General features: G+C 52.3%; 1 protein-coding gene across 2 annotated transcripts in view; it reads left to right on the forward strand.

Moving 5' to 3' along the window:
- AGPAT4 (1-acylglycerol-3-phosphate O-acyltransferase 4) overlaps positions 1 to 24,756 on the forward strand; it is a 116,786-nt gene that overhangs the window by 68,775 nt on the left and 23,255 nt on the right. For both annotated transcript variants that reach the window (XM_046006868.1, XM_046006869.1), the window contains exon 3: positions 20,331 to 20,500. In XM_046006868.1, coding sequence (XP_045862824.1) covers positions 20,331 to 20,500 — 170 coding nt within the window. The remainder of the gene's footprint in view (positions 1 to 20,330; positions 20,501 to 24,756) is intronic.

The raw sequence follows: 24,756 nt of genomic DNA on the forward strand, positions 1-24,756 counted from the left end.
GCGAAGACACCGATATGTCTCCTTTTTTTCCGAATGACCCATCTCCCCAAACATTTGTTAATGTTACCCCCTAGTATTACTGAATTAGGGTTCCATGGAGCAGAGTATGGAAACGTGCTTTTGGGTGTAGGTAAAGTCTGCACACGTGGGACCAGTCGTGATGAGCTTTTCCGGAAGAGGCTTGTGACCACACAGGCCCGCTGGTGTACCAGGATTGCCCAGAGAGCTGCGTCCCACAGACAACCACCGCCCCCCCCCCCCGCCCCAACTTTGACTCTGTCTCTCCCATTTGAAGAAACATGGAGTCATTTTCTTCTCCAAAGCTCAACCTCTCCATTTCCTCCTTCCCAACCTCACACCATCTTTAAAATCATGTCAGCTTAAGTCCTTCCTGGGCCAAAACCCTCCAGTGGCTTCCCATTTCATTTATAGTAAAACCCAGAGTTCTTCTGGTTTCTGAGGCTGGTCTGGCCTGGCCCACGTCCGCTGACTCACTTCCTACCGCTCCCATCTCACACCTTGTGCTCCAGGCTCTGTACCCTCCTGTTGGGACCTGCATGCATTGGGCATCCCCCCACCGTACTCCCCTCCCCCCGCCCCTGGCAAGATTCACCTTTTCGGCCTGTTCTGCTGGAGACTCTTCCCCAGCTACCAACATGATAGGTTCGCAAGGCATTGCCTCCTGATGCCTTCCGTGGCCACTCCCTCCTGCCCTCTCTCCCACCGCCTTAGCCTACCATATTTCCCGGACTGTGCACACCACTCCTGTTCCCTCAGTGTTTCCTCCCTCGTGGACAAGCTCTAAGAGGACGGTTATTTGTTTTTCTTGTTCACAGAGGAATTTCCGAGGGCCTGGAGCCCGGCTGGCCACCCAGGGAGTGCCCCTCAAATGTTTGCTCAGGGACTGTGTCCCGGTGGAACTCTCCCAGCCCGTCACCTTTCCAGTGTCTCCTCTCCTGGCTTCTAGGATTTAACACATGAACTTGAACTCTAACCCTCAACTCTGATATTCTGCCCTACCCCGGCTGCTTCACACCTGCCTGGGGACGTAGGTCCTGCACTCCAGGTCCAGGTGCTCAGAGCCGGTGTCCCCCACACAATCGCCCTGATATTTGATGTGCTTTCCCGTTGTACTTGGCATAGACCCCTTTCTTCTACCTTTTCAGACTTTCCCTTCTCTTACTTCTCCCGATTTTCCTCCAACCCCCCAGATACACCAGCTCCTGGATTTTTCTTAATGTTGCTTTAAATATTCAGCGCTTGGTGTCCACAGTGTACCTTACCATGTCCCTCCCTGTTGCAATTCTCTGTCTCCTCAAAAGAGAGTGTTTGAAGATGGTGAACGCAACCATTCAGGAAGGAAGTCAGGACTTTCCTTCTGTTTTGTGACTGTGGTTTCGTTGAGACCTGTTAAGATGCGCTAGTCCTAAAACTCTGGTACCTGGAGGCAGTCTTGGTTATGAGGATGTGTCGCAGTGTATGAATTAGGAAACCTTGTAAGAGAAGGAGGGGTGCCCGGGTCCCCATGCAAGAGTGGGCAGAGCCTTATCGCGATCAAAATGCTTCGGGGTAAATGCGATTGGACTCAATCTAGAGCAGCATCACATTCAAGACGTGCCTTGATGCCTGATGGGAGAGACTTGACCCGCTCACTGCCCACTGCACCTGCTGTGAGAAGGGAGTTGGGGGCGACCCCAAGTGTTGAATGAGCCTGTCGGGAGTGGTGACCCTCCCTACGTCTAAAGTTTCTATGAGTGTGCAGTTTCAGTTCTGAGAGATAGAGGGTTAGGGTAACCTAACCTCCCTTGGCCTTTTAAAGATGACTGCCTACTGGACGAGATGCTAATTCTAACGATCATGAAATCCCTGTAATTCTAGATGGTTCTAGAGGTAGGAATGACTCTGTATTCATTGCGGGAATTCTTCAAAGTAGCAAAAAGCTGTCAAGGTAGCAGGACATACCAGGCAACATCTAAAGAAAGAAAGAAGCCAAGAGAGTTCTGGTAATTTTGAAGGTGAGAAAGGAGAGAGAAGAAAGACACCTTGGAAACATGGGGCGAGCAGAGTACATCAAACAGGATGGTCACTAGAAGTCTGGGAGGGAGAGCAATGCACCACCCCATACACGGTACAGCTCTGGTCCCAATGGCGCAGGCTGTGGGCCTCAAGGTGGAAGCACCATTTCTGCCTTCAAGACTGAAGAAAAGGCTTCCCAAAGTCATCCCCTAGAAGACGTCGAGGCAGTGATCCAGCCCAGTTTGTGCTAACTCTAGAGTTTGAACTTACTGAGGGAACAGTAACCTCCTTGTGGCCTAATTGTGTCCACATTAACTGAAACTCTCTCCTGCAACAACATCTTTACCCTCTAGGATGACGCAGGCGCAATCTGTCAGCTCTCGTAACCTGTATGGGACAAAATCTCGGTTACTGATATTTCAAACATCAATCGACAGAAGTCAAATGCAACTTAACCTTGACTGTGTCCTTACCCTAATGACTCAGTCAATGTCTCCAGGACTGTGACAGGTGGGAAATGTATATATACATCTTTAATCTTGTCTGGCTCTAGTTTCACCAGCCTTCAGAGCTGCTGGGAGTGGAAAACCTCTCCCCGCGTACCTGCGATGTTTGTCCCCTTCTCTCTCTGCCACGTGGCATCCTAACTTCCGTGGTCTGGAGACTTGGTCCCCTTGATCACAGTCTTGCTTCTCTGTACTCGAGTTTATACTGTCACTGTATAATTGTGCCAGTTTTGCTCAGTTCCTAAGTACCAAATTTCCACTGTTCTACCTATTTCTTCCCCTTAATTTGCATATAGCAAAGTGGTTGAGAGTGTGGGGTTTGGAGTCCACTGGGCCTAGGTTGAGTCTGGCTCTGTGACCCCAGCTGTCTACTCAAGTCCTCTATGCTTCGGTGTTCTCACATGTAGAAAGGGTCTACTATACCTGCCTCTGTTCAACAAGATAATGTTTGTAAACATTGTCGCTAGGCGTAGCCCATGAGGAGCACTTAGTCAATATGCTACGATGTCTGGAATCCAGGCATTAGCCTTGTTAATGTTATGTGTCCTTCAAGGATTCGGAAGTCAAGGTAGTGATGCTGGGGAGTTTTGAACCCAAGAGTAGCAGCGAGTCTAACTGAGTTCTATTTGTGGGGAATCTAGATTGGGAAGACTGTTTGCCTCTGAATATATTTGTCAAGAACAAAGAACAAGCCTTGACTACCATTACAGCCTGAGATTGGAGTCTGTTGGATAAAACAGATCCAATTATGGCTCAAGAGCCAATGCCATTGACTCTCCTAATACTGGCTTTCTTTCCGCCTGCCTTTCCCCTAGAGATGGGTGTTTCAGGTCATGTTGATATCTCCTTTTCCTTCTGGACCTACTAGGGCTTGGCAGTTGCTGATCTTCCCTTCTCGCCCCCCACAATTGCAGTGAGATTTGAGGTGTTTGGAGGTGCAGGTGGAATGGGATTCCTTCTACCGTCTTGGTCAGCATCGTAAGACCAGATGTCTGACAGAACCTCGGTTTGCTTTCTTCCTGGCAAAGTGTCTCAGTGACTCTGTGGATGGGCCATTGAGGACTGACACCAGCTGAAAGGCAGGAGAGAACATGCCAAGGGCAGAAACATAAACGGTAGCTTACGTGTCTTCCAGAACATTCTTTTATGCAAGAAATAGAAAAGGATCAACACACCCCTCCCTTTGTAAAAGTTTTTAATTTTTTAAGACTGGTTTAGGTTTATGGGAAAACAGAAAGTACAGTTAGCTCCTATGTAACCCTCTGCCACCCGCCACACGCACGCACACACGCACGCACACACCACACACAGAGTTCCCCGACCACTAGCATCTCGCATTAATGTGGTACAAGTCACTATCATACACAACAGTTTCACTGCCCTAAGACGCCCTGTGTTCCACCTGTGCACCCTTCCCCCCCTGCTGCCTGTTTCCAGGCGCTGTTCCCAGACGTGCTACAATGAGGACAAACACGCATCTCAGCACGGATCAAATGACAAAATAGGACACAGAGCTCAGGCCTGCCCATGTACTGAGACTCTGGAGGTCGGTGCCAAGGTTGCCATTTGGCCTCTGCTGAGGGGGCCTTGAGTGGGTTGGAAGGGAATCGTGGGCGGGAGGGAGCCGAGGGAGCTCCTGGTGCGCCCACCAGCTCCCCGGCCTTGGTCCTGAAAGTGAACAAACCAGAGACCCCGGGCGGGTTACAGACGTGAGCCTCAGTCTCAGCATCACATGGAGAATATTAACCCTGACAGGTGGCCTGGGGCTAGGAAACAAGGTAGGGTATGTGACAAGCCCAGCTCACTGCCTGCACCCTGTGTGTGCTCTCCCCTCCTCCCTCCTTCCTTGACTCCCCTCTTATCCCCTGCTCTATCCCTTGTGTCCTTCCTCTGTCCTCCCCAATCCCCACACACCACCCCCCAAGTCAGCCTGGGCTGGGGTTACCTCATCTCCATTCTCCTGAGTCCAGGATGCTGGAGCCCCTGCCTCACTTGGCCTTGGGCTTTGCCGGCTGCAGCAATTAGCCGTCACAGCCGGGCTGCTGGGGATCACCGGGGACGCTCACAGATGGCAAAGCCTCTTACTTCTTGGCCTTGATGTTCCCCGGGCTGTTGGGCAATTAGGTCTCAGTAACGGGTCATTGTGCCCACCCACTGGCTTCAAACCTTGATTAGGAAAGCTCAACCAAACCCCAGTAAAATGATTTCTCAGGGACCTTTGAAATATTGGGATATAATTGAAGCACAAGTTTATTATTTAACAACTGCTAAGATTCTCTGGAACACGTGTTCTGCATATTCATGAGGCCAGACAGGTGAGAAGGCGCTGCCACCCACTGCCCGGGAATCCCCCGTGGCAGCAGGACTCCTGCTCCCCCAGAGTCATGAGCTTGAGAGCCCTGTCCCTTCCGTCTTGTCATCTGTAGAATGCGGGAGTCGGGCCCATCTCCCAGATGGCTGTCGGGGTCCCACGAGGTGAGGTTCACGAGAGCCTGTGGGACCGTGGAGGCCGGTCAGCCCTGACAACGTCTAGTCCATCCAGAGCTGCCTTCCCAGACCCTCGTCTGTGCTCGTTGCCATGGTGACGGTGGTAAGGACGCAGACTGCCAGATTTAGCAAACAAAAATTCAGGCTGCCCAGTGAAATTTGAATTTCAGATAAACAATGAAGAATTTTCATGATATTCCATGGTTCATACTTTACTAGAAGTGTATCTTTGCTTTACTATTCCATGAGACCTACTTATGCTGAACGATAACTTGTAGTTTATCTGAAATTCTGTTGCGCTGGGTGCTTTGTATTCTGCCCGACAACCTTAACAGGGACAGACTTACCTTGTTGAGAACACAGTGAGATGTTTCACTTAAAGCGACTGATGTTAGGACAGATTCCGAACTATCTGGTAGCCTCATTTATCCCTTTTGAGAGAAGAATACCCGATTTATACGTTATTCTCAGTAATTAAAGTTTGCCCCACTGAAGTTGGTCCTGTACCAGAAAAGGCAAAGGTAAGTACCCTGTGGCCTCCTAGGCTGAAAGGAGTGTCTCATGTGAAGAAAGGTTTTTGTGTGTGTGTGTTTAGTTTATTTTTGTAATCTCTGCACCAAAGGTGGGGCTTGAACTCAATACCCCAAGATCAAGAGTCCCATGCCCCTCCTGCTAAGCCAGCTGGGTGGTCCAAAGAAGGTTTCTTTTGTGAAACCATTCCAGAATGGTTTCTTCTTCACATGGCCCTACAAATTATTTTGAGAATTGTGTATATTTTAGCATCTTAATTTTTTGTATCCTTTTCAAAATTACGATTTATGTATTTTTCTGTGGATGATGAATCAGAGTTATGAAAATAAGCCTAATTATACCTCGATGAGGGGAGGTGAGAGAAGGCAGCAAATAGATGAAAATTAAGAGCAGGTATTTATCTTGAGTAGATTCTAAAATTTGCTTTAAATGCTCTTAACATGATTAGTAATTTCTTAATGTTACTCAAAAAAAAATGCACTGGGCTAGAGGACCCTACCACCCTCGACTGATTTTTTTTTTTAAGATTTTATGTATTTGACAGACAGAGATCACAAGTAGGCAGAGAGGCAGACAGAGAGAAAGGAAGGGAAGCAGACTCCCTACCGAGCAGAGAGCCCGATGCCGGGCTCGATCCCAGGACGCTGGGATCATGACCTGAGCTGAAGGTAGAGGCTTTAACCCACTGAGTCACCCCGGCACCCCCTCGACTGATTTTTTGACATAATCTGGATCTTTGTGAATTTCCTCTTACCTGAAACTCACACCTTACCCAGGTTGGTGAATGACAAATATTTGTCTGCGCAAGCCCTGTTCTGTGTGCTTCAGGGAGCAAAGCAACCAAATGGGCAAGGCTCAACCCTCCCCCGAGGGAACACGTGCTCTCTGGGGGGATAAATACCTACCAGGGAAGCCTCCGGAACATGAGAAAGAAGAGAATTGAGCTGACCATCACCACAACTACCTGGAGATTCTTTTGCAAACATTCTTCTTATTTATGTTTGCTGCAATTTTTCGAGTTACAGTATATCGTTCCTTTTCCACAGAGAAATCTGAAAGCCAGAGAGGTTAAGTAATAGGCAGATGTTACAAAGCTGGAAAGCGATGGAAGAGATTTCAAGGCAGGTCTGTAGGACTTCAGTGAACTTCAGAACAGAGTCCCTAAATAGGGGAATTTGGAAGAAACAACTTACTTGTAATGTAAGGGGCTGCGGGGGATCAAGAGAAACTTCCCAGGTAGATCTCCCTTAAGCCGAGACCTGGTCAACAGAGAAGCTTTTGACGCGCCATGGAAAAGAAGGGCTTTGGGGCCAAGAGATGAGCTTGTGGAAGAGGCTAGACTTTGGGGGTAAGTATAGAGTTCTAGGTGGTTCCAGGAACTTGACTTTAGCTCAAGGTGTGTGGTAGGATGAAGAGGAAGAGCCGGGGTGGGCCAAGCAGTAGGACTCAGCTAAGGAGTCTCACCACCTCTGTGCATGGGGGGGGACCCAACAAGCATGCTGACAAGGTTAAGCGGGCATTGGGCACAGACTGGATGAGAGGAGACTGTGATGCTGGAGGCAGACAGACCAGATAGAAGGCCATCGGGAGAGACAGGGCACCACTGAGAATGGAAAAGAGCTTGGATAGCAGCAGACACGGGTGAGGTAGGACTGGGGACCAGGGTGATGACAGTGGATGGCAGGGAGGACTGCCGTGGGTTGACCAGATGACCCATGAGTGCACCGTAAGTTAAAATTCCTGGCCACAAATAAATGTTTGTTTGTAGAGGAGCCCTAGAGATAGCAGGAGGAGGGACGGACCTCCCCCTAGGCTGGTTGTACTTGGAAGACTCACCACATTCCAGAGTCTGATCCTCAGTGTTTCGGGCTATGACATTTGATTTATTATGATTTTAATCAGGCTTCAATGAATCAATATTAAGCTATCTTCTGCTACGCTTACGTATGAAAATAAGAATGCAGCTGATAATCTATTTCTTAGCGGAGACAGTAAGATAAAGCAAATGCTCACGTTTGCTGGTCAAGACGTCTTTGCCCTGAAGGCTGATGTACACTGGAATTCAGATCACATTCAGGAGGCAGATGGGTACATCTGCCATCTCAGCAAAGGGACTCCGTGGGTATGCAGTGGTAGGAGGCTATCAGCCCCGTGGGCAGGCCTGGCTTCTGCGTGACCAGCATGCCTTCTGGTCGATTCACTCTTTCTGTAGCTGTGTCCATTTCTTTACCTGAAGCTGGGGTCTGAGTGCTGGCCAGGAGACCCTTTGTTCTCTTTAAGGTGACTTCTGTTCATCTCTGGACTGTCCTTAAGATTTGTCTTTATAGGTTTACACGGAGAATGCCATCTTGTGCCTTATCTCCCATTTCTTTGGCAGAAACTCAGTGTGGAATGTGGGTTCCGCCCAAGCGCACATAGTGTGCACCCAGCTTGTGAATTGTGACTTCCATTCAAGGTTGGAGGGAAAGGCCCCTTGTCTTCAAGGAGAACATCTGGTCCTGAGGCTTAACGAGGGTAAAACATCTTTGTGTGTATGGGAAGGTAAACACTTCAGTATGACCACAGCCTTCAAACTTCTTGGTTTTAAGAAAGCCTTCTTTCCTTAAAACAACTTAGCAAGTAATTCTGGAGGACCATTGTGATGGAGACCTTAGGAGCAGGTAGTAGAAGTCTAAGCTTCCAGACACCTCCGGAAACATAAATAGCCCATTTTGGTCATAGCTCAAGGAGGCAGAAGGGACCAGAAGCCCATGAACTTGCCATCATGAAGCAGAAGACAGAGACCCGTTCTGAATCAAGGGCACTTCAGAATCAAGGGCACTTCAGAATTTGGGGTTATGGGGATTTGATCTGGTCTTGAAGGGCACTAGGGCTTGAATCAGAGAAATAGGGAGGGGTCAGTGTGCGAAGTTGGAGAAAACAGAGGCATAAGGGTCTTTCCGCTTAAGAGTTGGCTGTCAGCCAGACCCTTCTTAAAGCGTTGGTAAATCCCCATTTCACTTGGGTGTTACGGACCTCCCTTCTGTAAGAGAGCTTGGAAGATTTCTGCCCGTTCCTCCCTGTAACTTACAGGGACCTGGCAGAAAAAACACTTAGCAAGTCTGGAGTCACTCAATCAAGGTCAGAAACATGGTCCACAGCCAATAACTATCACCAAGCAGTCACCTAGCTTTCATTTACCAAGCACAGACACAGGAGCGTCACCACAAGCTAGTGGTGCCATTGTCCCCACTTTAGACATCAGGAAGGTGAGATGGGGGACTGGAACTCCCCAAAGTCACTCTGCGGGACAGGGTGAGGCTCCGGGGCCCAGCCTCTGTGGCCTGGACTTGATGTGGTGAAGCGTGGACAGGGGAGGAGCAGCGTATCATGAGAGCTCGTTTCTACTCCATAGAGGGAGCCAAGGGGGAGCCGAGAGATGGAAGCTTTCACTCAGAGAACATTAGACCTTCCTTTACATCGCTTAATAGAACGGAATTGAAGTGCAAAGTATTCTCAGATTGTATTTTACTCTCCATCCCTCTCCAAAATTAAAATGAAAAAATGGAAATCCATTTGAGGGCTTGCTCTGCATCTCACGTGTGGATATCTTGCTAAGGTGTTTGTCTTTGTCTCTTTCTCCTCGCTGCCTCTAGAGAAGTGGCAGTGGGTGCTTGAGGCAGGACTAGAGTGTTGGGGGACGCCCTTGACCCTGTACTCATTGCCTCTCCATGTATTCTTGTGTGGGAGGGGGAACGTGTTTCCTTTCACTTTTTTTTTTTTTAATTACAGAACATATAGGGGCACCTGGGTGGCTCAGTGGGTTAAAGCCTCTGCCTTCGAAAAAAAAAAAAAAAAGCCTCTGCCTTCGGCTCAGGTCATGATCCCAGGGTCCTGGGATCGAGCCCCGCATTGGGCTCTCTGCTCAGCAGAGAGCCTGCTTCCCTCTCTCTCTCTGCCTGCCTCTCTGCCTGCTTGTGATCTCTGTCTGTCAAATAAATAAATAAACTCTTAAAAAAATTACAGAACATATAAATAAATATGAGTAGAAAGGAATGGGAGGAAGCCCCATATTCATGGCACCTCGATATGACTTTAAGTATTTTATCTTAGAGGCTGTGGTTTTTCAGGTGAATCCCAGACATCGTGTGTCCTGAAATGCCACTCCAAATTACCACAAGGTGTGTTTTATAAAGAATAAGGACACTGTAAAAAAAAACCAAAAACTCAACATTATCCCCCCTAGCAAAATTAATACCTCTCGGCACCATGCGATACTATCCAGATTCAGATTTCTCCAGTGATTTCCAAGCTGTCTTGTTTTTGTTTTAAACATTTGGAGTGTTCAAGTCAGGATTTAAATAGGGTCCTTCCACTTGTTATGTCTTTTTCTTTTTTCTTTTTTTGTTTTCTTTTTTCCCCTTCTTGCCTCTGTCCTGCGGAAGGTCCCGCATTCTGGCTGCGTGAGTGCTCACAGGGTGGGGTTTCGTCTGCTCCTCCCTCCCTCCATGGGAGCCTGGGGGTTAGACATGAATGCTGGATAGATCGGACTCAGTGGTTCTCCAAGAGGAGTTCTCACGGCAGTGCGTTTCCTCACTGCGGGCCATGTGCCTCCTCACAGTGAAGCATAGTTTTTAGAGAACAAAATCTGGTTGCTAAAGGTGTTTGCCAATCCCGAGCTACCGCTGCTTCCTGATCTGCTGAAGTTTGATTTCTCATCTTGCCCAGCACCTGGAAGGGGTCGGAACCTCCTTTGGTGACTGAGTGGGAAAGCGTTTGAAGGAGAATGACAGGCAGTTTTGGGAGAGAAGAGTTGGGGCAGGGAATGGGGATGGAGTGACCCAAGGGTGTGCCGTGCCAGGGGGAGGCTCGAAGGCCAGGGTAGGATAGCCCTGTTACCATTACACCAGTCCTAGCCAGGACTGCAGGATACCCTCGTTTGACTGATATGTCCCAACCCCAGCCCCTGTCCCCACTACCGGCCCCTCCCTCCCTGATCCTTGTTTCTCAGCTCTCTTCCCAGGAGGTCTAGACCCACTGCTCAGAGCAGGAACCTTAGAATCTCTCCCTAACCTTCTCTTCTCCCGTACCCCATCCAGCCCAGCACAGGCCCTGTCTGTTCCACCTGCCAGAACCCAACTCACCCTCCATGTGCCCATACTCTCTGCCCTCTCCCTGGCTGATCACACAGCCCACTTGCTGTCCCTGGTCCCCACCCTGAACCCGCTGACATTATCCCCCCCCCCCGCGGCTGCCAGTCACCTCTTTTTTTTTTTTTTTTTAAAGATTCCACTTATTAATTTTTGACAGAGAGAGATCACAAGTAGGCAGAGAGGCAGGCAGAGAGAGTGAGAGGGAAGCAGGCTCCCTTCAGTGCAGAGAGCCCGACGCGGGACTCGATCCCAGGACCCTGAGATCACGACCTGAGCCGAAGGCAGCGGCCTAAACCACTGAGCCACCCAGGCGCCCCTGCCAGTCACCTCTTGAGTGTGTTCCCAGTCCCAGGCACTGGAAACATCCCCGTGTACAAAACCAGCCCTTGTCTGGCACAGGCCATATGTAGTTAGATCATGGCATGATTGCACTAAACTGTGACAGCCGGAAAGTCCTCCTCGGAGCCGTCCTGAGAGATCGGCTTCCTGCCCCCCTCCGGCCCCTTCCCCTCCTGCTGCCCACAGGCCTGACAGCCATCTTCCAGGTTACATGTTTCTGTACCTGCGTGTGTGTCTCCCCTGCTGGAATTTGCTTGCTCCCTGCCCCATTCAGGCACCTCCAACTGTTCTGGGCCCCTGTTGGGCTCAGGATTTGAAGACTGGATAAGTAAGGTCAGTCACATTTCCAGGACTGGGAGGTCAGGAGACACCAGTGCCTCAGCTCAGTGATCTCGGAGCAGCTAACCCGAAGGGAGTCTCACGGAGCCAGGTATCAGGGCATCAGAGTGGAGCAGTGGGACTTGGGTTCTAGACCCTTCCTCCCCTCTCCTCTCCCTGAAGGGTTTGATTGGGGGTGGCAAGCATAGGCCTTCTCCTGGCTTTTATACTCCTCACTCAAGATGGTCATATTTCTTGACGTTTGGACTTGATGAAAGATGGACCCAGTTGGAAGCAGAGTCTGACTCTGCTTGATGGAAGCTGATTTTCCACCCTTGACCTTGTTCACTCCATTGTTCATACTTTAAAGTCTTGGAGCGTTTTACTGCCTGTTCTCCGTCCACCCTGGCTCAAAATCCACTGCCCAATTCCCCTTGCCTTCATCTGGAAGGATGTGTGTATGGTGGGGAAGGGAGGGGCTGCAGCCCCCCAACCCTTGCCCTGCCTCCCTCAGGCATCTGTTTTCGTGGACCCTTGTTGCCACATACTCAAGGCTTCAGGGGAAAGTTACAATGTAGCAACATTACCTTCTTAAAATTTGAGCTTCCAGTCCATTCCCTCCGAACCCTGCCAAGGGCAAAGCCTGCCTAGAAACAGGCACTTTGTGGGGGCCGGGAGGGGGACAGGGATGAAAGAGATGGCTTTGCATGATGCTTTCTCCTAACAGACCAGTTTCCACCAGAGCCCTGCTGCCTGGCTTCCCAAACTTTCCCTCCCCCTCCCCCATTCTGCGGAGCCTTTATAGACATTGTTTTCCACGAATGTTAACAGCACAGGCGTACTGTGTGTCTGCGTATGGGCATCTTGCTTCAGCATCATCCGATGGTCTGGGCGTGGAAGTGGGGAAAGCTGGAATGCCCCCAGGTTGTGGACTGCAGTGGAGCGAGCACACCAGGCTCCCCATCTGGTGTGGCCTGCAGGGAGCCCCGAAAGCTGCCTATGGCAGGAAGGCACATGCTGGCGCGCTACCTGGAAATGGGGCAGACAGAAGGAAGTCCAAGCAGGTGCCCCAATGGTGGAGCACACTTAGCATCAGGAAGTTTGGAAGACTCGGGTCTCTGGTCTGGGGTCTGAGATTTCTCAGAAACCGGGGCCTGTGCTGAGCCTTGGAAGGCTGGATAAGAAGTGGTTGGAAGACAGGAAGTGGGGAAGAAAGAAGTGTGAAGCAGGAGGAACAGGCTCCAGCCACGTTTGCAGCTGGTTAGGGACACGGTGAGTGGGGCTTGGGGAGTAGGCAGCTTCCCAGTAGGGTCTGGAGGTGGACAGACGGGGACCAGTACCTAGATCTGGTCTCAGGTCAGAAATCCCAGCATCTGTATCAGGCCCCGTAACATGAGAGGTGCGTTCGGTCACTTAAGTCTGTTCCTTTTTATAGCGTGTGTCTGCTCTGTGGTGCCTGTAGCAAGATCCCCGGGGGCCACAGCTGAGACCAGACCTTCCTGTTTTCTCAGCTCCCCAAATTATTCAGTTTCATTTTATTTTTATTCCAGTTTTTGCTCAGGGCCTAGAGAGTGCCGGGTGGGTGCCTGTGACTTGATGGATGTCCCCCAGGTGAGCGGTGCAGGACAGGTGAAAAGGAACATGTCCCCTCTCAGAACCCCCCCCATTTTCCTCCTCTTCCTCATTCTTATAAACAGCCAAAAAGGTGCCTCTGCCTCCCTCCTCACTTTCCCTCTCGTCCATCCACTCCTCGTTTCCGATCTGTGATTAAGCTGAACAGAGACAATAGAAACAACTCTGGGCTCCAGACCCAGAGGCCCTACAGCCGCCCGCCGGGTTCTGGTCATCCCGCGGGATCCAGAAATCAAGGCCACAGATCAGGTGTTCACAGTGCAGGTCGCTTTCTGCACCACACACCCCTCCCCCAAGTGGAGTCTGCCCAACAGGCCGAGCCAGGTGTGGCCCCTGGTGTAGAATTCAGGGCTGGCTGAGCCCGCAGGGAGTCGCTACAGGAAAGAGGAAGACCGCAAAAGTGGGTGATTGTTAATCTGACCGCCCTCGAAGGCCCTGCCGGCTCACTTGGCATCCCTAGAGGACCAGGTGAACGGGGCACCCCTCCCTCCTGCCAGGAAGGAACGTGCAGGCTGAGGTGCAGGGGTAGAGGGAAGGGGGCGCGATAACTCAGGTGTCTGTTTGTGGGGACGGGAGGGGAGGGGAGGGAGGATGGGACAGAAACCGTTTTAGTGATGAGGTAGTGAGGCCCTGGGGACCAGAGGAAACCAGCTTCCCTGCCTACTTTTTTTTGTTTGTTTTTTTGTTTTGTTTTTAAGATGCCACCTATTTATTTGACACAGAAAGAGAGAGAGACAGAGAGAGAGAGCGCGCACAAGCAGGCGGAGTGGCAGTCACAGGGAGAAACAGGCTCCCCGCTGAGCAGGGAGCCCGAAGCAGGGGCTCAATCCCAGGACGCAGGGATCATGACCCCAGCTGAAGGCAGACGCTCAACCAACTGAGCCACCCAGGAGCTCTCTCCTACCTTTAGAAACAGGATTTCACGCTGTGTGGGGGATGGCTCCCTTTCTCCTGTGTCCTATGCATCTCCTCCATCTTTGAACAAATAGGTATCTCTCCATCTAGATCTATTCTGAGGTCAAAGTAAAAGGGCCTGAGGGCTGGGGCAGCCCTGTCTGTGATCATGGTGATACGGGAATGTTCTCGAGGACCCAGATAGAATGGAGTCCCGAAGTGACTGAACTCCTGGGTGTCACCCCACTCGGCCAGCGAGATGAAGCTGAGAGGGGCTCAGGACCCAGTGGGGGCTCCTGGCTGGGCCACTGCAGAGACACCAGCGGCCCCAGGGGTGCAGAGCCCGCTGTCACCATGGCATCTGGGCCACTGCAGAGGCCAGCAAAAAGCATGCCAAGTCCCTACCCTGAGGCAGTGTCCCTGGATAAAAGGATTTCTAGGTCAGAATGGAAAGGACTCGTGGTTGGGAGAGAGGCAGAGAAGAAGGAAGGGCACCTCCTGGGGCCCCCTCTGAGGTCAGGGACCAAAGTTTTTTCATTGCCACCAATAAAGGCTGATTCTGACCTATAACCACATGTGCCCAACCAGCGAGCAGGTGAGAGGGGACTCCAGGGTCTGAGGATGCCAGGTGGGGATGCCTTGTGGTCTGTGCATGACGTTCCTGCAGCCATCATCCCTCCCATGTGGACCTAGTCACCACTTGCTTTCTCGGAGAGCAGGAACAGTCTGATCAAGGAGAAATGGGAGGCATCCCCCAGATGCTCTCGGTAATGAGGTGCTCCATGAGGACATCCCTGAGGGGCAAGCGTGGCTTCTTCATACTCCAGAGTTTTCTTCCGTTCTTTGCCTTTTCTGTCTCATGGCCATTAGTTCCCCATGGACAACTCAGCCTCAGGGCGACAGGCTCCTTGGCTCACCAGTCACGGCACACAGTAGGGCCGCGCCTGGGAACCTGGAGGTCTGCATGTTTTCTTCACCTGACAGCACCTGACCTGGAGGAGTCAAATCCCAGCCACTTTCCTGAGCAGTCTTCCTGGGCATGGGGCCTCAGCTCTCCCATCTCCTTGCGGCTTCCTACAGTCTGGGGCTCCGGGGCCCGGACAGAATGTCCTCCCCGTGCTTGGGGACACGTGGGGCCAAGCCCTGAGGGGCCATGTCCACCAAGAGGCCCTGCACTCGCTCACCCTAATAGCCAAGGTAGGACTGCCGCATCACGGAGGTCTGAGCCGGGCCCGGGGAGCCCCCGCGAACGTCACCAGCTCACGGAGAACCGCCGCACGTTAGCACAGCAGCCTCCGGGCCCTCGTCTGCCGCTGTCAGAAGGAGCCCCCGCCCCCTGCTTCTGCTTGCGTTTTGCACGGGTGCATTGTTTTCATTCCTGGCTGTACTGTTTTTTAATTAACTGCTCAACGACTGGCCCCGGTTCTTGTTGGCTCGGAGCTCCTATTGCATTTTCCTGGTTGCTTCACGAGGGTTGGTTTGGGTACACGGTCGAGATAGTAAATGCTTTGGGGGCAAAGACCTTATTTGGCTTCTCTTCTATTTGCTCTGGTAGTGTTTGTCGTTGACTCCCAGCATCGTAATGCCAGTCGGGAGGTGTGCAATCAACAGCGCTGGCAAGCGATTTTCCCCCGAATCCACAAGGGAAGGACGTTGCTTCCTCACGGGCGTCCTTGGCGACAGTCACCTGCCCAAAGTCCTGATCAGAATCGTTTGCACGGTGCCCTTTGGCAACTTCCTCAGTTGAGTTGGAGTTTCCTGAGTGCGAGGAGATGGAGCGCCTGTTTCTACGGAGGGAGAGGGTCGGAGCCCTCCCGGGATCTGCAACCACCCAGGGCAGGCGGTGGGAGCAGGCAAGGCGGGCTGTAGACGCTGCTGCTGGCAGACGCCCCAGAACCCCGTGCGTGAGGACCAGGGGTGCCTTGCCTGCCCCGAGCCCAGGCGCCATGGTGTGGGGTGCATCTCACTCAAAGGACAGATGTCTCCCCCTCACATGGGACCAGCCCTACAGGCAAGTGCCCTTCAGCCAGGAAGACGGGAGCAGCCATACCACAGGGTCAAGAAAACCTTAATTCATGGTGTTTGTAAGTCGTGTGTCATTCCCTATATAAGAACATCCAATGAAAACATCAGCCGGGAAGTCATTCAACTAAAGATAAAAGCTTTCTGAGGATCTACCATGTTGGGTGTTGGGACCAGGGTGCCAGAGGCTCGAGAGGAGGAGACCCGGGTGCTGCCTGCAGGATGTCACAAGGTCATTGGCATTTCCGCCTGCTCCATGTGGGGATAGTTATCGAAGGACACGCGTGGCCCCAGCCTGCAAGGAGCTTAGTATCGGCCCAGGCGGCAGCACGCAGACCCTCTCCTGCACAGCTGTTTCAAGTGCAGATCGGTAGATCCTTTCAGAGGGCGATCTGGAAACATCTGTGCAATTTTTAAATCTGTGTACTCTTCAATCCATAATTCTACTTTTGTGTATACCTATGCCAGAGAAATACTTTTACAGAAGTCTACAACGTGCATTTTCAAGGGTGTTTATTGCAGTGTTTATAACAGTAAAAAAGCAAGGGGGAAAACGCTGATCAGTGGCAGAATGGCCAAATTAATCATGGTACGTCTGCCGCACAGACAGCCTTGCAGCCCCTGTGTTAGCCTTTCTGATGCCGTCATTCTGGCTCTTTTTGACCTAAACAAACAAACAAAAAACACCCCGACAGTTTCATATATTGAACAGAAGTCTCTGTGCCTCTGTTTCTTTATCTTTAAGACAGGGATAATAATAATGCCTCCCAGCCTCAGAGGGTTAACGCGAGGATTTCACACACTACCACGTGCAAAGCCCTTGGAGCGGTCCCCAGCACACGGCTGGAGCCCGGCCAATATTTGCTCATATCACTATGAGTATGTGTCAGCAGGGAAAGATCCAGAATATACCATTTGGAGAGAATCACTATATGTATATTTTTACAAAGGTCGATAAAGTATGAACCCATTTTTGGGTGGGAAACCCATGAGGGCATGTGTGTGTGTGTGCGCGCGCGCGCCTCTTTGTGTAAATGCCTAGGAGCAGGACTACGAGGTTTCCTTCCAGACTCTTTCTGATGGTTAACCCTGGACAAGGGAGCGGGTTGGGGCAGGGAGGAAGACGTGCCTCGGCAGGGTTCCATGAGGTACAGAAATGCTGGGAGCTCCGTGGCCACCTGTGCCGTGATGGGTTGCAGGGACTGGTCCTTCGTCAACCACAGGGCTGGCCAGGCTGTGTCTGCAGCTGGGGGTGTGGTCTCCACAGCTCATGTTGGAGCCTGAAGCCCCGGGGAAGGCAGGCAAGAAGGTGTGATGGGTTTAAGATGAGGAGATCAAGAGGTTGGAACCCAAGCACCGTCTGAAGCCCGACGAGGACAGACTGAATCCCAGGTCAGTTGTCATTGCGTCTGGCGTCGATGGCATGAGGGCCCTGCATGGGCCAGCAGACACACACCTGGCGCAGGAGTCAGGGAAGCTGCAGGAGGGAGGTGTTAGGGAAGGGAGGGTGCATTGCAGGGCCCCGCTCGGCTGCCGCTTCAAGCTGAGGAGGGGAATCAGCCGATCAGCAGCAGCGTGAGTGACTTACACTTCCCTTCCACCTGTCAGACCTCCTAGGATTGTCCCTCGTGGCCCCCCGTAACTGGAAACAAACAAGCAAACCAAAAAGGAGTCTGGGAAATGTAGTCCAGCCTAACCTAATTGCCATATCACTAAGGAATTTCACCTTTCCTCTATATACTTCTGGATGTTTAAATTCTTTCACAATGTGACTCTATAAATGTACTTATTGTGAATAGCAAAGAAATGGAAAGCCTTTGACAAAAGGAAAGGAAACTCTTCTTCCCAGTGAGATTTAGTGCCCAGCTATATGGCTAATAGTGCCCTGAGAACCTATTTCTCCACTGTTAGCTGGCGGGCCTTGGCACCATCCCTGGTTCCCGGCACACACCCCCCCCCCCCCTTCTGCCCGGCTCTTCAGTCTGTTCCCACTTGAGCCTGAGCGAGCTTTTCAAAATGCAAATGAGATGCTGCTGTGCGCCTATTTAAAAATGCTCCGGTGGTTTCCCATTGTCTTCATTATGAAGCCATAAATCATCGCTCCCCACTCCAGTCCAGAAGCCGCTGTAACGTTCTCCCTCCGTCTCTCTCTCCGTCTGGCTGCGGCTGGCTCTCCTCCCCCATCCCTTCCCTCTTGCCTTTCGTGGTTGCAGAGGCTTGCGTATCCTTGTAATAAAAGGCTGGCCACTTGCCGATTCCCTACTATGTGCAGCATTATGCTGGCTGCCTTGACGGCATCATCTGATTTAATAACCTCCGCTTGGCAGAAAGTCTAAATGCTTTTCGTATCCCTATTTTGCGGACAAGGACAGGGAGGCTTAGGGGACATTGAGAAATGAGCCAGTGGTGAGTGGCACACCCCAGGATTGGAGCCTGGTGTGTCCGACCCCCATATGCATGAATACGACATTCAGCAACCATCCGTCCTGTGAACAAGTCTTTCCTTCCCCATCCCACCGTCTTGTGAATGGAAAACCGCCGCCCCATGCCAGGCGGTCGGTTCCAGGAGGGTAGGCATCCAGGCCACACCTCCACTGGGCGTGGTGCTTGCACACAGTAGGTCACTGGGGTTTGTTGAGCATCGGTATGCCGGCGCTGTGCTGGGTTCTGGACGCAGGCCAGCGTCAGAAGAACCAGACAACGCAGTCCTTGCACCCACGGCTTGTGCTTCGTCATCAGGGAGCTGATCCCACACTGGATCACAAGTTGCTTGAGGTCCCGGGGATGGTGCTGGGGCAGGTGTGCGTCGGCCCCTCCTCGCTGCTGGTGAGGAGCGGCGGGGCCTGGAGAGGCCTTCAGGAGCTACTTGCAGAACGACAGTGGGATGTGATTCACAGGGATGGTCACCCTTATCTGGCGGACTCCCGTGTTGTTCTGCTTTGGGGATTTATCAGTGCTCTGTGGCTAGTCGTGGAGTAGATTGGTCCTGCCCATCCTGTCTCTTAGAGGAAATCAGTGCAGCAATATTAGCATCCTTCTACCGGGTGACGACAAACGGTCCCTTAGTCCTGGCCAGTGGTGCTGCCTGCCCCTCCCGCCCTCCCTACGCACTTACCTTCTCCTTCCCTGACTTGCCACGTGAGGTCCCACTGATGTCACCACCTGGGGGACAACCGACTGCGGACTTGGCGTTTTCTCCAAGGAACAGGCAGACACTTACTTTATGGTCCAGTAACGGGAGGATGTTGGTTCATTTTGAATGATGATGCTGGATCCCGAGTGGCTGACTTGCTGGGACTTTCCTCTGTGCTTTGTGTGTTCTGTCCCCAATGTGTCCTCTACCTGAATCCTCGCAGAACCCATGAAGTGACCCATTCTAAAGATTAGGACTGCCTAGAAACTAGCCCGTGATGCCTTCTAGAGAGTTCTAGCGCACCTGTTAGAAAATATCCATCTCCAACCTCAAGGAGAAAGGTTTTAAAACATAGGTTTGCCTGGAGTCAGGGTTGCACCTGCTCGTCTGCATGTGTGTGCACGTGCATGTGTGTGCGTGAGCGTGTGTGTATGGACAGGGGTGGTGAGTGAGTCCTCTGCTAAATGTGTGCCCCACTAATCGGGGATCAACAGGGCTATGACCTTGGCAGAGAACTCACATCCACCCATCCCCCTGTTGAACACCTTCACCTTTCCAAATTCTCCTTAAAGCTTCTATGTAGATAACAGTTTTCACCCACTGTACAACTCTTTTTCTGGGCAATTTGTACCATATAGATAGGCATTTCCTGAAGCAACCAGGCTGGGAATGGGTCACCAGGGCTACAAGCCATCACTGAAGAATAAAGTCCAGTTGGTCGTTATGGCCCGAAGGAAGCGCTGTTTTCCAAGTTCCCACACGGAGTATTTTAAGTTTCACGCAGGCTCACGGTATAACAGCTCTCACGGAGTCTCGCTTCCCCACACTCTGGGTCTTCATTATTTTGGGTGCACACGAGCATCATGAACGGGAGAGAGAAATGAGGTATTTAGTGTTCTCTGATGGAGTTTGTAAGTATCCTGATTAGTCACTTCCCAGGATCTTCAGAATTCTGGGCATCACCTCATGCCGCCTCTCAGAGCACCGTAAACACAAGGGCACGCGTTCTTGATGAAGTCGGGCTTCCTCATTGACTTCTCCCCAAGGCACTTAATCAAGGAATGCAAGTCATTTGGCTTCTCCAAGCTTCCTCTCCTTCCGTGGATCCTGCAGTGGAGTCTTTCTCTTTCCCCTTCTGCTTCTAAACCGTGTCAGAGATGGGGGCCTGGGCGGTAATGATGCAGACCTTGACTCTTAGAAGTTGCTTTCTGTCCCAGCCGGGAGGGGAGAGCCTGACTCCAGCCCAGCCCAGCAGAGCCGAGCCTTGCTCACCACGCATGCATGAAATAAACGTCTGTCTGTTGTTGTGGTTTGTTCCAGAGCTGGTGATGTTGCTGGAGTGGTGGTCGGGCACGGAGTGCGTCATCCACACAGACCCCCAGGCCTACCCCAAGTATGGAAAGGAAAATGCCATCGTGGTTCTGAACCACAAGTTTGAGATTGACTTTCTCTGTGGTTGGAGCCTGGCCGAACGCTTTGGGGTGTTAGGGGTAAGTCGGATTCCCATTTCCCCCCTCATGCATTTCCCCTGTTTACCGCTATGACTTGCCTTGTTGCTCTCCATCATTCAGGATTACAGAGGCATTCACGGTTTCTACCTGACAGAATGCTCTTCACCAATCGCTTTGCATTCCCGCTTGGAATCAAGATGAACGTCTTCTAATGAGCAATAATGATTCTGATTCGGTGATGACCACGTGCTAGACGCAATTTGTTTATTGACTCTTTGCAGAGACTTTTATGAATAGATGCTATATAGACCCCCTTTCTTAAAACAAAACGAGTTATAGAGGCATTAAAGCATCTGCTCGAGGTCCCACAGTAGATGTTTGGACTGGACTTATGGTTGGAGGCCACTCCATGTCCTTCATCTCTGCTAAGGGACAGTGCTCACCCCTGCCTTTCCCTCTTTGTGGACTTAAGAACGTGGAACCCCCAAGCCACAGAGTTTCAATGGCAGAATTCAGAATAAATATGAAATTCCGTGTCCTCCAACGGGTTGGACTTCTCGCATGCCTTTGGCACTGGGCTTCCTTAGCGGACTTTTGTCGCCTTGGAAACATCGGTGCGTACCGGTCACACCTGGATCAGATAGCCAAACTGCAGCTGTCTCTGTGGGGAGCTGTTGCAACGGGCTTACAACGTGGGGCAGGGGCAGCTCGCACCTGAACTTGGGGATCACGTTTTGCACGGGGAGCCACCCCTGCGGACAGCTGTGGCGTCTGCTCACGCCACGTTGTTTTTGGTGGACCAGGTGGGCACGTCAGGTGTTGAGAGTGGAGGAGGTGGAAGACCAGCAGACGAGCTGGGGTGATGGAGTCCCCGGGTCTGACGCGGTGGGGAGGCTCCGTGGGCCCAGTCCCTGATGAGCCTTCGGAGTCTCAGAGTGGCCAGCAGCGTGGGGGGCCCCTTTGACTTGGCCAAGGAGACCCTTGGTGAAGGAGGACTGTATAGCTTGGGGCACATTCTGTATCTGCTTTTAAACACTGATGGACTTTTAAATTGGGGGCAAAAGGAGAGAGAAGGAAACGTGCTTAGAACCAAGTCCCGTTCACATCTTTGGGACCAAGGCTAGTCCTTACGATGCCATTAAACTATCAAAAGGCAAGGGAGGTCTTTAGCCGTTTTTCAAGAAATGGGAACAGGGAGTTCCATCACTGTTGCTGCCTTGAGACTTCTAGAAAGCTGCATGGCCTGTTTCACTGTGGGTGAATCACTGGAAGGATTTCTAGGAAAGCAACAGGCCCTCCTGCCAACAGTGTTCTTTGTTTCCCTATTTACTCTTCCCGTTCCAACTCGCTATCTGTGTGCGTGTGCGCTCCGCGCATTTTCAGGAACAAGACGGAACATTCTAGCATCTGCCTTTCTCCATTTTAGAGACCCTGGGCAGAGCGCTCAAGTAGAGTTTTGTGGTTTTATTCTGTGCGAGAGGAGACATCCCCCTAAAATGTCACCACCCGAACCCCATCGCGGATGCGGGTGACTATGACCGTGTCCTCCTCCTGTCTTGGGGAAAGGGCACCTCGCGTCTTGGCACCCTGACTGCTAGCGTGTCTGTTCTCCTGCCCTAGAACTGGACTTCCTGGCTTGCTGACGTCCCACAGCCCTGGTTCTCCCTGGGTGCTTGAGGGACAGGGGTGTTTCCCGGGCTTCCCACGGGGCTTTGAGAGGTACCCGGGCTCCGAGGGTGAACGCGCACCCGGCCCGGGGCAGGAGGCCCTGTGGCACAGCAGGCGTGCTGGCCCTGCAGGCACCGGCCCGTCCACGTTGCCTCGGCAGCTTGATGGCCACAAGCCGTTGCTGGGCGCCGTTCACTGCGTTTATCCCATTCATAATTCTCGTCGCGCTATTACTGATTACGCTTCATCAGTAAACTCCTAAATCATTGGTTCCAGGATAGTAACTAGTCAGTCGCATTTCAGAGCTCTGCTCTTTACCCCAGGAGGCGCCAGGAGGAAAAGCTGCGGGTGCCTCAGGGCCCGGGGGCCTTTACATCCGACAATGACCAGGGCCAACTGGGACAGGGAGCAGGCTTCCAGTTCCCTCCCAGCTTGTGGTGATCACGGGCTCGTTCTGAGGAGTGAGAGCTGTAGTACCCTCGCTGGGTCAGGGAGGGACCCAGCAGGAACTAACAGAGTGAAGGCAGAACGGAGCAGCTCACAGGGGCCCGCGGCCGTGGGGAAACAGGCACAGACAGATGGAAAGAGTGCCCTCGTGCCTTGTGCTCCCGGGAGGAGTAACGTGGAGAGGGGACCCAGGCCAGGAGAGGGGACGCAGGTCTGAGAGAGGGTTCCAGGCCAGGAGAGGGTCCCAGGCCAGGAGAGAGGACCCAGGTCTGAGAGAGGGTTCCAGGCCAGGAGAGGGTCCCAGGCCAGGAGAGAGGACCCAGGTCTGAGAGAGGGTCCCAGGCCAGGAGAGGGGACCCAGGTCTAGGAGAAGGTCCCAGGCCAGGAGAGGGGACACAGGCCAGAGATGGAGAGGCTTTCAGGGAGTGGGAACGCTACCTCCTTGTCACTTAGGGTCTCAGGTCAGAGACTTCGGAGTCCTTGATGGAGTCACAGCCTGAGCACAGGGCTGAGACTGTGGAGGGCCACACGGTGGTTAGCGGGACAGCTGTACCGCCAACAGCACAAAGACGTTTCCCTTCCAGCTGTGGTTCCGTAAGCGGACACCACAGTCACCGGACGGCCTTTCTTACTATCGAAAACCAAGCAGTCAGGGCTGCCGGTGGAGAGGTGTGAGCACTGTCGTCTGAGACTGTTCTAGAAGTTTTGGAGACCATCAGGCTGCGAGGTCAACAGGTTGAAGCATCAGATGGGGGTGAAAGGTGTTCCCCTGGGGAAACCTACCCAGTGGGGCTTCAGGTTTTCTGGATTCTTGCTAATGTGCTTCCTGGAGCCCCGGAGTCCCCGCCAGGACTGGAGGGAGGGTCTAGACAGGGACAGGAGGCGGCCACCTTCCCCTTTCTGCCAAGCTCTATGCACCAGCCCGTGCAGTGGCTGCACGTTCTGAGGTCGCTTCACGCTGGCCAAGGAGAGGCTGCCCGGATGGGACAAGGGAGACATTGGTGACCTCTGTCAGGGTCAGGGGCTGGGCCAAGTCAGGGGGAAGCTGCCAGACCCTCCTCCCAGGGGAATGCGCTGTCCCTGCGGCAGGGAACCGTTTCCATCCCCGCACGCTGCTGGAGCAGCTGCAGTCCAGCGACGGGCCATGATGCCAGGTGAGCTGCTCAGGCCCTTTCCAAGGTGACCAGTCGATTCCCGCCACTCTTAGGAGGACACGGAATAGCAGCTTGTTGTAGTCGTCATTCAGCGGTACCCTTGGTCTTAAATCACCTTCTAAGAAAAGGCGCCTGATTGATCCCTGTTTTAAAATAGCATGTGACATTGAGATCTTTCTGGACTCTGGGGAGCTTGCTTCTCAGGGGAGAAGGGCCAGGGAGAAGGTTCCTCGTGGGGCAGTTTCTGCCCACACACGTAACAGCCCAAGAGGAAGTGAGTTTAAATTGAAACAAGTGAAATTTTGCCAAAATTCTTGAGAATGGGGTAATTAAATTTGAAATTACTTTTAAGGGGGAAAGTGATAGCATTTTCTTAAAAAGGAGAAAAAGGTCTTTAGAAGTTTTACATCTGGGGCATCTGAGGCCCCACACAGTCATTCCCAGAGGCCCTGGTTCTCCTTGGAACTGGCCTTTCGTGACCTGGGCCCGGGCGCCAAAAGCTCTGGCTGTGACCTTCGCAGAACACGCCGACTCTTTCCTCCCTGGGGAGGCGCACGGCCTGTGGGCAGTCGAGAGTCCATTCCTCTAAACTGTGGTGTGCGCTGCTGAGCCTTAGGGTTTCCGAGGCTTCCAGTATTTCAGTGTATTGCGGTAGGTGAAACACATCTACGTCGCCTTCACTGCGGTTGCGGCTTACGGTAGGCTCCCCACAATCGCGTTTGTGGGGTCTCCCAGCAGCACCAGCCCCCGGTGAGTGCTCGGTACACGGCAGCCCCTACGGTCAGCGATCACCTGCTGGGGGGGGCGGGGTGCGGCCTGGAGGTTGACCCGGAGGCCAACTGCAACGTTTCTCTTCAGATCGTTCAAGAGGCCGGATGTGTCATATCTGTGGCAGCGTGACAAGCCACCGAACAGAGCCACCGAAGGCAACGGGTCTTACCGCAGGTTGTATGGTCTGGGATCCAGGCGCAGCTCAGCGGTGGGTCCTGGCAAGGGTCCCTCGTGAGGTCACCCTCGAGCCGCCGG

The sequence above is a fragment of the Meles meles genome, chromosome 5 (genome assembly GCF_922984935.1).
Source record: "Meles meles chromosome 5, mMelMel3.1 paternal haplotype, whole genome shotgun sequence".
Classification (NCBI taxonomy): domain Eukaryota; kingdom Metazoa; phylum Chordata; class Mammalia; order Carnivora; family Mustelidae; genus Meles; species Meles meles.